The sequence below is a fragment of the Anabrus simplex genome, chromosome 3 (genome assembly GCF_040414725.1).
Source record: "Anabrus simplex isolate iqAnaSimp1 chromosome 3, ASM4041472v1, whole genome shotgun sequence".
In the NCBI taxonomy this organism is placed as follows: domain Eukaryota; kingdom Metazoa; phylum Arthropoda; class Insecta; order Orthoptera; family Tettigoniidae; genus Anabrus; species Anabrus simplex.
Window position 1 is genome coordinate 183,046,673 of NC_090267.1, and position 12,562 is coordinate 183,059,234.

At 39.2% G+C, this 12,562-nt stretch overlaps 2 protein-coding genes across 2 annotated transcripts in view; one reads left to right on the forward strand and one right to left on the reverse strand.

Annotated features, from left to right (window-relative positions):
- Positions 1-12,562, reverse strand: part of LOC136866127 (lipase 3) — a 105,696-nt gene that overhangs the window by 38,736 nt on the left and 54,398 nt on the right. The window contains exon 4 of the mRNA XM_067142817.2: positions 1,268-1,514. Within this exon, the coding sequence (XP_066998918.2) occupies positions 1,268-1,514 (247 nt within the window). The remainder of the gene's footprint in view (positions 1-1,267; positions 1,515-12,562) is intronic.
- On the forward strand, positions 7,680-10,382 carry LOC137498891 (uncharacterized). Its single transcript, XM_068226619.1, has 3 exons — positions 7,680-7,972; positions 9,497-9,723; positions 9,787-10,382. Exons 1-3 carry the CDS (start codon positions 7,680-7,682, stop codon positions 10,380-10,382), a joined length of 1,116 nt encoding a protein of 371 aa, XP_068082720.1.

Genomic DNA, 12,562 nt, shown 5'->3' on the forward strand with positions numbered 1-12,562 from the left:
CAATCCTCTATTTGTTACAAGGTCTGTTTACTTACATGCCTTTTATATTTCAATCATTTAGAGCGGAGTGTACCCATCGTCACCTTGGCCTTTCTCTACTTACCTTACCGGGCGAGTTGGCCGTGCGGTTACGGGCGTGCGGCTATGAGCTTGCATCCGGGAGATAGTGGGTTCAAATCCCACTGTCGGCAGCCCTGAAGATGGTTTTATTTGTGGTTTCCCATTTTCGCACTGGGCAAATGCTGGGGATGTACCTTAATTAAGGCCACGACCGCTTCATTCCAACTCCTAGGCCTTTCCTATTCCATCGTCGCCATAAGATATATCTGTGTCGGTGAGACGTAAAGCCACCTTTATGACCGAGTCCGGTATTTTCTTAGGTAACCTGTCATACTATAATCACCAAAGTCGATTTATAGGTACAGCTTCATCTACCGTGATTATTCCGGGATTAACCTTTATCTTCTCAACGCGAGGACCCTCCTATCATTGTTATCACCTGGTTACAGCAGATTGCCGGCCCCGTGGTGTAGGGGTAGCTTGCCTGCCTCTTATCCGGAGGTCCCGGGTTCGATTTCCCGCCAGGTCATGGATTTTTACTTGGATCTCAGGGCTGGTTCGAGGTCCACTCAGCCTACGTGATTACAACTTAGGAGCAATCTGACGGTGAGATGGCGGCCCCGGTCAAGAAAGCCAAGAATAACAGCCGAGAGGATTCGTCGTGCTGACCACACGACACCTCATAATCTGCAGGCCTCCAGGCTGAGCAGCGGTCGCTTGGTAGGCCAAAGCCCTTCGGGACTGCTGCGCCATGGGGTTTGGTTGGTTTGGTTTTACCAGATTCATTCTCGCACCTTTTATGTCTGTTATGAATAACATACAGTGTGACCACCAGTTTTCAGTCTCTTACAGCTAAGTAGGTTTGAAAAGAGACCGATTTAAAGATAGTTTGGTCCGAGTGTTGGTTGACTTCTTTCTTTTACAGAATACCGTTGATGGCAAATGTGACCTCACTGCATTAGCTTAGCTGCTCTTTGTTTCCATTTCACTTAGTATCCTACCTCTTGGGAGAATACATTTTGAATTTACGTCACACTTACTACCTTTACGTTTTACAGAGAGTTTGCAGGAAGACTTTACAATATCACATTAGATGCTCAGAGTCACAGAAATGTTTAACAGTTACATTTCTTAATACAGTAATATACTTACGGGATGCTTTTAGTTGTTGTAAACAACTTTATGATTGCCTCACAACTTTACTCACCTCTAGCTGGTTACCGGCGATAGCGAAAATTTTCGGCAATGGTGATCTGCAGTACTCTATGTACACGGCTGGTGTCAAAGCGATCATAAAATTGAACTTTTTATTGTACTCAGGCATCTCTGAAGCCATCACAAAGAACATGCTTGCACCCATGGAATGTCCGATGTAGGACAGCTTTTCTTGACCAGTTCTCTTCAGAATGTAGTCAGTGATGATTGGAAGGTCGTAAATTCCCATCTCGTGCCAGCTACGGAAAAAGATGACACTTATATTCCATGAACTTCTAAGTATCTTTTCTATTCCTATATTTATCAGATTATGGTAGCCTGGACCACTCACATACATTCTAGGATGTCTGATGGTACCAAATAAAGTTTGTACAATAATGGGTACAGACGTGAGGATATCTGTTTTTTATTCAAAAATAAAATTTAATACAGGATTTAAAACAAATAACATAGAAAAGGTGTTACTAGTAATTAATTTTAATGTTGAATAATAAATTTACAAATCTGAGTATCCTAAGCAGTTTTCTCTGCGATTTTACAAATGTTGAAGAGAGGATAATGATGTGGTACTGTGTATTCAATAGATATGGCATCTTGAATGTTCTCACTTTGATGGTCACAAAGTCATTTTTAACATCCGAGAAATTTAAGTCTGGTGCTAGTTTATGTTCTATTAAGAACATACTGGATATGTCTTCCCTTCAAGTGGATCTTAAATGATTCTTTGTGCGTAACAGCTTACTAAAACGACTCTTACCAGAAACTACATTAATTGGCAAGATGTGATAGTGTCTCGTGTATAAAATCAAAGAAGCACATGATCACCCACATAATTTCGCTAATAATACCTTCAATATTTATTTTCCAAAAAAAAAAAAAGTATCGTTTTGGTCCTCTAGTTGTTAGTTATGAAAGTCCGTTTCCATTGTGCAAGCATTCAAATGGAGCACTCGAACTATAGGTCATTCCATGTTAAGAAAACAGTATAGCTCTTATGACAACAGGGTTGATCTATCGAACGGCTCTGCTCATCACAATCATGGGATAACGGCGGAACATAAATGTGTGGAACTGAGTACTTAAATTTAAGAGGAAAAGCGGAAGGAACTTTACCTACAAATTATTTTTAGAAATTAAGGGTACGGGGGGACGGAGGTATAAGGGTATAAGGGCAATGTTTTGTTTGTACAGAATCAGAGGTAAACTGCGGCACATAAAGAACTTCAGCATTGAAGTGTAAGGTAAAATGGGGGAAAAACAGACAAATAATTTTTATCGGCTTGAGGGGAGAGGGATGCATTTAATTGCTTTTAATAAATTTCTCCAAGGAATAAAGGCTAGAAAACATACGCAAGTAATAAATACTGTAGATGGCTCTACAGAGGATCACAGTATTGATGTTAAAAAAAGAAATTATACACGTAGGCTCATCGAATAACTCTCACTCAGCACAAGACATTTACGCACTGATTTAAAGCCTAAAACACACACACGCAACAAATAAATACTATAGATGACCTCACTATAGAAGTGAGCTGCCGGCGGTTTACAGAGGCTTGTACCAGAGCAACACAGAAGGAAAATGAAGGAAGGCTGTTTCTGCCATTGTGCTTTCTCCCTACAAATGTATTTATGAAAGAATCAGAGGTAAACTACGTCACATAAAGAACTTCAGCATTGAAGTGTAAGGTAAAATGGGGGAAAAACAGACAAATAATTTTTATCGGCTTGAGGGGTGAGGGATGCATTTAATTGCATTTAATAAATTTCTCCAAGGAATAAAGGCTAGAAAACATACGCAACTAATAAATACTGTAGACGAAAAAGAAAATGTTACTAGTTATTTAAATAACTCACGGGCAATAATGCCTGATCCTTTTTATCAGTCAGGGGTGCGTGGCTGTGAGCTTGCATCCGGGAGATAGTGGGTTCGAATCTCACTGTCGGCAGCCCTGAAGATGGTTTTCCGTGGTTTCCCATTTTAACACCAAGCAAATGCTGGGGCTCTACCATCATTAAGGCCACGGCCACTTCCTTCCCACTCCTAGGCCTTTCCTATCCTATCGTCGCCATAAGACCTATCTGTGTCGGTGAGATGTAAAGCCACTGGCGATCCTTTTTATCTATCTTTCATAATACATTACAAAGTACAGTATAATATCCTTTAATCACGAGGAATTATGGGCGTCTCCGAGGAATGTGTTGACTCCTTGTAGGTCCTAAGAGCAATACTGTTTTCTTAAAGGAAAGAAAACCAATCCTTCATCTGCAATTTTATTCGCGATGTGAAGATCAACACACAATATAAACCGCACTTCAAGTATTTAATATAATACCAATTTAGCAAATTTGATGTGTATCTTATGTCATTCAGGAACTTTTATTCCTTTCAATCATTTTGTAGTTGTATAATGCCAATGGTAATTAATGTATCTTTGTCGAGATATTATTATTATTATTATTATTATTATTATTATTATTATTATTATTATTATTATTATTATTATACCGAGTGTACACCTTCCCCGGTCAGTTAAACTACGCGCCTTCTATAAGGCCATCTATGTAATCTAACTTGAAATGATGTATTACCAGTACAAGATATTTTGCGAGGTAAACTATAGTTATTTCATAAATAAATTTGTACTTTTGATGTTTGTTAACCTGGTTCTTAAGATTGTTCTTTTATGAATCAAAGCTGTCAACACTTCAGCTGGTTGCTTTTTCAATGGTAATCAATTTATCAGGAATTTGTAAATATTTTCCCTAGCCGATTAAAATTGGGGGTGTGTACAGGAATCCAGTCTATCAGTAAAGAGTTCTGGAAACTTCCCCTCAAAATACTATAAAAGCTGGGCGCTTTAGGGCCGTATTGTCTTGATTGCTCCAGAGATTTGAGTGCGGCATATCCTAAGGGAGGCAGGAGTCACGGGTGGTGTTCGGAAGGCTCAGCTACTCAAGGTAATAGCAGAGTTTTCATAAACATGTGGTAGCTCTTGCGGATAGTTTGAGGAGAAGGTTTCAATTCTTTTATTTCATGTAAATTTATAAAGTTAGTGGTTTAATATAGAATTTTACCGGGCGAGTTGGCCGTGCGCGTAGAGGCGCGCGACTGTGAGCTTGCATCCGGGAGATAGTAGGTTCGAATCCCACTATCGGCAGCCCTGAAAATGGTTTTCCGTGGTTTCCCATTTTCACACCAGGCAAATGCTGGGGCTGTACCTTAATTAAGGCCACGGCCGCTTCCTTCCAACTCCTAGGCCTTTCCTATCCCATCGTCGCCATAAGACCTATCTGTGTCGGTGCGACGTAAAGCCCCTAGCAAAAAAAAATATAGAATTTTCGGCAAGTCTGAGGACAATATCCTATTCTCTACTGGGAAATATATAATGCAAGGGAACTAAGAGTGATAACCCTCTGCTGATTCCCATTCAACTAGGCATGGGGTGACTAAAGATTCTAAACCTAAATTCTTAACATTTATTTGGTATTTAATTTAGTCACCCTGGTGTGGAATAGGCTTAGCCTATGTATCATTGGGCCATAAGTCCACTTAGGGTATTTAACTATTCCTATAAGGAGGGCAAGTGTTTCACCTCCTAGCCTTTTGTTTATGGCCAGTCATGTTCAACCTTCTTTTATTTACATTAAGTCCATTTAGTATGGGCACTCATGCCCCTCTTTATTCGGTAATTGTTTCTGGTGTTAGTTCTCTTTAGGAACAGTGTATTAAAAACTGTTGAGCAATAGATAAGCCCACATTAGGGCAACGGTATGCAAATACTTTAATTAAGGACAACCAATAGATTGTAAGTGCACCATAAGAAAACTGATGCCTCTACGAGGCTGGACTATGCTATAATTGAAGCGCAGACTCCCCAGTAGTGTAAAGAATTGGAGCAAAATGTGCTCTTGTAAATGTTGTACCTGCCAAGAGCAATCCAGCTCTTTTCTATGTAAATTAGCATTTTAAATTCTCTCAACTCTTCTACCTGATATTCGGACTTTTAAGTCCTTGTTATTATGAGAACTGATCCCATTAATACTGTTGTTATTCATTCAGATTTTCTATGTATCAAATATTAAAGTACAAAAAACAAAGGAAAGAAATAAAATTTCAAAATTTGTAGTGTCAAGTTACGGTCTAGTTAACTCTTGTCCACCCATTCAACCCTCACGCTTCTTACACCTCTGTGATCCACGATATTTCCGTAACAATTATTATTATTATTATTATTATTATTATTATTATTATTATTATTATTATTATTATTATTATTAACAAATACATCGCAACTGGGAATTTATCCCGGTGGCAATGGTCACTTACAGTAGTGTGATAATAAAGTAAAGTTAAAACATAATTACTAGAGCTGTTGGTCGATTAAACATTTTGATCGGTTAACCGAATTACTTTAAATGATTAATCCGCCGATTACTCGAATTTTAATCGGTTTCACACACTATAACTTCGAGAAAATCTACTACTTGTACTTCCAGTATAACTGAACGATTTTACGAATTTCTTACAAAACACTGTCTTTCTATTTGTCACCTTACCACAACCGTTGAGTTTAAATCCGAAACTGTCACCAAGTTTTCCTCACATCGGTTCATAAGCCATATTTGTAACTGAAGTTCACAACACTGAATTTGAATATATACTGTCTTCTGAATGACAACCACACAGGAACTGAGCTTTAAGTTGTCATTTTTTCTACTGTATCTTTCTGGCAATTGGTATCTATCCATCCGCACATTACGTGGAAATTCTTGGAAATTCTTTAACCTTCCGTTGGTCGCGCCGTATCTGTGATATGGGCGAATCTTTCATCATATCATAATTCTTAAACGATAAGGGCCCTTTCGCACGATCCACTGCTTGCCACGCCACTCCACTCCACTCCACCAGAGGTGTGGTAAAAGGCCGGTAGCGTTCACACGAGACACTTCGTGTGGCGCAACCTCCGTCCACTCTCGTCAACAGCAGGCTGCTGTCGACCGGCCTGAAGAGTCTTCCACACTGGGCGACCGGAAGCTCACTCATCACTGAATCAGATTAGCTCGTTCAGACAGTCAACATAATATGAGCTACAAGTTCGAAGATTTCGTTTCAAAATGTCGGTTCCATTCATAGATACTGAAAAGTTAATAATAGAAATACAAAATCGGCCTTGTCAGTGGGATTAACGAACGACAGACTACTCAAATAAAATAAAAGGCTTCAAATGTGGAATGAAGTTTCCCATGAAGTGATTCCACTTTCTGCCGAACTGGACAACTCCAAAGAGAGAGTTGATATCTACAGTAATAGGCTATATGTGTTATATGTTAACGATTTTCGATATTACAATAACATGGGTCATTGAAAAATAATTAATCAAGGCTTTTTAGCAGTCTTCATTTCAAAAGAACTGCTTCCAATTAAATTACATAATAACATTTTTTTATTCGGACCGAACACGATAGCCGCAGTCGCTTATGTGCCGCCATTATCCAGTATTCGGGAGATAGTGGGTTCGAACCCAACTGTCGGCAGCCCTGATGATGGTTTTCCGTGGTTTCCCATTTTCAAACCAGGCAAATGCTGGGGCTGTACCTTAATTAAGGCCACGGCCGCTTCCTTCCCACTCCTAGCCCTTTCCTGTCCCATCGTCACCATAAGACCTATCTGTGTCGGTGCGACGTACAGCAACTTGTAAAAAAAAAAATCTTATTCGTGAGAACTACCAGTCTTATTTACAGAAGGTAGGTGTAGGTAGCAAGGCCATACTGGTAGCTCACTAAATCAGTCGTTCAAACGGTCAACATTATGTGCGTCACAAGTTTGAAGTTTTTGTTTCAAAATATCGGCGGAATACATTTTCTCATGTTGGTGCCCTGACGCTGTAAACGTGCTTCAAGGATTGACAACAATTCAAACAAATTCCCACTCATACGAAAGTAATTAAGGAACATTTTTAGATCACTGGTACGTTCATCTAGAAGAACGATGAGTTCCTCGTTCTAGGCGATATGAATTCAATGGATGGACCCAATGAACCTTAGTACTGTTCTTTCACCTCAACCTTCTTTTCGGAAGAATAAAAATCCCAAGGATAATGTTCGCGTCCATGGACCAGATTCAAACCGAGACGCAAATATGAGGTGGGGACGAGAAGTTGCCGGTAAGTTGACGGAAGTGGACGGCAAGTGTCTATGAGAAGTGGAGTGGAGTGACGTGGCGTGGCGTGGAAAGCAAGCTCCTTTCACACTACACGGTTTCGACCGTACGGCAAAAAAACCGTACGGCTCTTTTGCCGTGGATGTTGCTTTCACACTACAACGGCTTTTCGCCGTACGGTTTTTTTGCCGTGGGACGCTCAGTACGTGTCTTGATTCCAGTCATACAAGACAGTCTTGGAATGGATCGTGAACAAATTATTGCGTTATGGCTATTTCATCGTCGCCGAAAGAGACAAAAACGAAATCCTCGTCTTTGGGTGCATCCTATCAATCAGAGGAGAGAGGAAGTGGGATTATTTTACACACTTTTTGAAGATCTCAGGAATGACGAAAATAATTTTTTTAACTACTTTCGTATGTCAATTGCCTCCTATGACGAATTACACGGCAAACTGAAGGATGCTCTTCAACGTCAAAACACGCAATTTAGAAACTGTATACAACCTATTGAAATGCTGGCTGTAACGTTGAGGTAAGTAAAGAAATAACAATCAATGTAATCAATTTGTTTTAAAAATGTTTGATTTCACTTCATCCTCATGACAATGAGTTTAATTGTATTAGGAAGTTGTGCGTTGAATGTTTTAAATATATTAATCTATTTTTAGCTTGCTGTTAATATACTGTTATCATTGTATATATATATATATATATAATTGTACAGAAAGTATTTGTTTAGTATCTCGTTTAACATTGTCGTGTTAAGTACCGTCGGGTGGGGTGACTTTGTGCCGAAAAAGAAATGTAGTATTCGCACCTTCTTTAAGGCCATAAACATTGTTTCAAATCATGGTAGACACAATGTTAGGAGATTTATGAACGACTGAGAATAGTACAATTAAATTTTATTGGCGAATGGAATATTACAACACTAACTCGATACATCTGCATTTTAAAATTCTCTATTTACTTAAATTGTTCGACAATACATCGAAGAAGAAAGTAAGATGAATACGGGTGGGTAATACATTATTAATTACCGGTAGCAAAGTCAATATTATCAGCACTTGAAGATTCTGCTGAAACTGTAGAAGGACTGTGCAGCACGTCTCTGTCTGGAGAGGTGCATTGTCCGAACTGCTGGAAGTGTTGCACTGTTGACTGTGAGTGTTGATTAGAATTTATCTCATTAATGCGGGATAGCGTCTGGTTTGGTTGTGATGGTACTGCATGCTGAGTTGCAATCACCGGCTGATGGGCTAAGTACAAGGGAGGCCGGTTAGAGGTAGTTATTTGGGAGGGAAACGAAGGGGGTAGACCTGAAAAATTTTGGTTTTGAAGGAAAATAGGAGATGGACGATTACACAATTGGTTAGGTTGAGTTGAAGGCTGAGTCGGAAATTGCTGATGGGCGGGCATGGTAGTTGAGTAGTGGAAATGTGTAGGAGGGTGAGCAACCATTCCCTTCTTTCTTTCATTAATTCTTTCAATAACTTTAAGTACTTCTATTTGAAACTGAAGAAAGTCTTGTTCGTCAAATTTATCCAAATGAGGCATCAGACTTCGTAAAAATGACATTTTGCTGCAAGGACTGCCTGCTTCTAGAGCTTTCAAAACTCTCATTTCGACCTCATCTGGTTTTCTGTGTTTCCTGCTTCTTGTTTGAGATGCTCACTTTGGAATACCGGTACTCTCATATGACGTGGAAGCTTGCGGCTCTATATCTACTTCCTGTACATTCTCCAGTCCTCCATCACTTTCTGATTCGAAGCTATCCACCGTCTCCCGACCATGATAGAGTTTGTCTAAAAACTGCATTTGGTCAGAAAATATATACGTTCTTAGAATTTTTGCCTTCGCACCACTTTTCTTGATATATATTTTTTTTCTTGTACTTGGCAAAGGAGTCACGGAGATTGGTCCACCTCCGTATTACTTTTTTTCCTAAAAAGAGGAAGAAACCATTGTAAAAAGAATTACTATAACGGTTTATTACTAATTATCCTCTTACTTTCTTTTCGGCAAAAACTAAGTTAATGATTTACTGTATTTTCAGATATCTGGCAAGTGGTTGTACGTTTACTGAATTACACTACAACTACAGAATTGGTATTTCTACTGCAAGTAAAATTGTTAAAGATGTATGCAGAACAATCTGGTCACTGATGCGAGAAGACTGCATCCCGACACCCACACCAGAGATATGGGAGTCAATCGCTTCTGGATTTGAAAGTACCGCTAACTTCCCCCATTGCTTAGGAGCAGTCGATGGCAAACACATACGTGTTACGTGTCCATTTGACAGTGGATCAATGTATTTTAATTACAAAGATTATTTCTCTTTAGTTCTAACGGCTGTAGCAGACTCCAGATACCGATTTGTCTATGTTGACGTAGGAATCTATGGTAAAGACTGTGACTCTTCAATATTTAAGCAATCCAGGTTGTGGCAGTCAATAGAAAACAACAGTCAACAATTACCCGAAGAAAAATCTTTACCAGGAACGGAATGTCCAAAAGTTCCGTACTTTTTCGTCGGAGATGAAGCATTTGGACTAAACAAACATTTATTACGGCCTTTTGGTGGAACACATTTAACAGTTGAGAAAAGAATATTTCATTATCGATTGTGCAGGGCACGGCGGTATGTTGAATGTGCCTTTGGCATTCTCACCAATAAGTGGCGTGTGTTTCACCGACCTATTAATGTAGAGCCAGATTTTGCCGTCATCATTGTCAACGCTTGCATTGTTTTACACAATTTTGTACGTAAAAGAGATGGATTTGTAGTTGAAGATACCACATCAGTGACAGGTTTGGAAGATTTGCCACCAGGGAACACCACAAGAGGAGGTTTGACAGCAAATAATGTTAGAAACACACTTTGTAAATATTTTGTGTCAAATATCGGAAGCGTGTCATGGCAAATGTCAAAGATATAAATTATCAGCAGGAATACATTTCAGATACAAAAGAGCCATCTGTGCAGTGAAGAAGTGTTCACTTTTGTAAAATAATTAGTATGCTGCTATTTAACATAAAAGCTTGTCTGTATTAGTTCAACGGAAGACAGTAATATCAGTTAATGAATAATAATACAGGCTATACAGATTGTTCATTGTTTCAACTCTTTAATATTCATTTTAATAATAGGATGATTTCTTAATATCAGCAGTTTGTGGCTAAAAATTAAATTATGAAATTGTATCATAAATATATATTTTTTGTGAATCTGTATCGTGTAATAATACTGTATAACTGAAAATACACTTACCAAACGCATTTTTTTCTTTGTCTTCAATTACATCAAAATCTGGTTTCAGTTCTAAGCAAACTTCACGCCAGAAATTCGTATCTGACCATTCGCCAATTATTTGGAAATTCCTTAATGACAGTTCCTTCAAGTACCTTCCCCAACCCTATCCATTATGTCGCCTGACTGTGTTTTGCAAAGGTCCTCAAATATACTACAGTAGCCTGTACAACATTTCCTTTCCAATAGTTTGTAAAATGTAATTTGTTTTACGTCGCACCGACACAGATAGGTCTTATGGCGACGATGGGATAGGAAAGGTCTAGGAGTGGGAAGGAAGCGGCCGTGGCCTTAATTAAGGTACAGTCCTAGTATTTGCCTCGTGTGGAAAAGGAAAACTACGGAAAATATCTTCAGGGCTGCCGACAGTGCGGTTCGAACACACTATCTCCCGGATGCGAGCTCACAGCTGCGCGCCCCTAACCGCACGCCCAACTCGCCCGGTAATAGTTTGTAAAAGCAATGGTCATGACCCTCGTTTTAGAAGAAAGCAATTAATGAGGTATTATTGGTTTTACCTTTCTGAACGAAAGACATGAGCATCAGTTTATTTTAATGACCTGTCAGTCATATAACAGCTGAGGCTTGCACACCAAATGACAAATAATAATATACACAGGTTTTATGCCACACAAAACAGTTATTTTTCCTTCACTACTCTGTCATTTTAATCAGTTCGATTAATCGGTCAATCGGTCCGATTAATCGAATACGTCGACAGCTCTAAAAATTACCCAACAACAACAATAACAACAACAACAACAACAAGAGCATAACAAACAATTCCATGGAAAGAAAATATTACAAGAAATACTAATAGTTTAACGTTCTAAATCCAGCATCAACATATACAAATTCACACATAACATAACTGTTTCCAGTGCTTAACACTACAGCTTACAATACTATAGGTTGAGCTTACTAGTAGCTTAACATTACAAGTGATAATAAAGTTAAAACATAATTACCCAACAACAACAAAAACAAGAAGAGTGGAATGCAGATTGCAGATTACGCATTTTTAAGGTCAGTGTCATTTAGTGTCATGCGAAACACGCTCTATGCTTGGTTCATTCTTGTCGAGTATGGCCATGACCGAACTTCGCTTCTCAGAGGCGAGGCGAGCTATGTTCGCACGACCTTGCCCCTTGATACTCGCTCCTTCACGCGCTATCTCAGTCATAGGTAGAAGTGCTCGCCTCCTTTCGTCCTTGTATAGCCGTACTCAAGTTTGTCTCGAAACATTACGCTTTTGCCACAATGGTGGACTGATGACTGGGCATGAAAATACCAATAGTTACTCATACTTTTAGACTGTGTTTCTGCTTCGTAAGACAAACTGGAAATAATGTAGTAAATATCACTCCTGTCGGAGAAAATAACAGTCAATGAAGTTCACGTGCTGCCACGTGTATTCTTCCTGGCTAGCGTACTTCACTGCTGTATACACGTTAACTAAATACGCATTAAAGTTAAATATAAACCTCAAAATAAATTTTTAAAATCATCTTGCTCAAGGTTTCTATCTAAGGAGATATGCCTAGAGCAAAACTCTAGCTCCAATTTGGGAATGAATTGCAAAATAATTATTTATTGCTATGATTGCTATGAATTAATAAGTCATTGACATGGTCTGGGTCTAGCTAACTCCTACGACTCCTTAAAAGCATTCCCGTTTTACTGAAGTCTTCGCTGCTTGCTAGAATGCACAACGACCGGGCGAGTTGGCCGTGCGCGTAGAGGCGCGCGGCTGTGAGCTTGCATCCGGGAGATAGTAGGTTCGAATCCCACTATCGGCAGCCCTGAAGA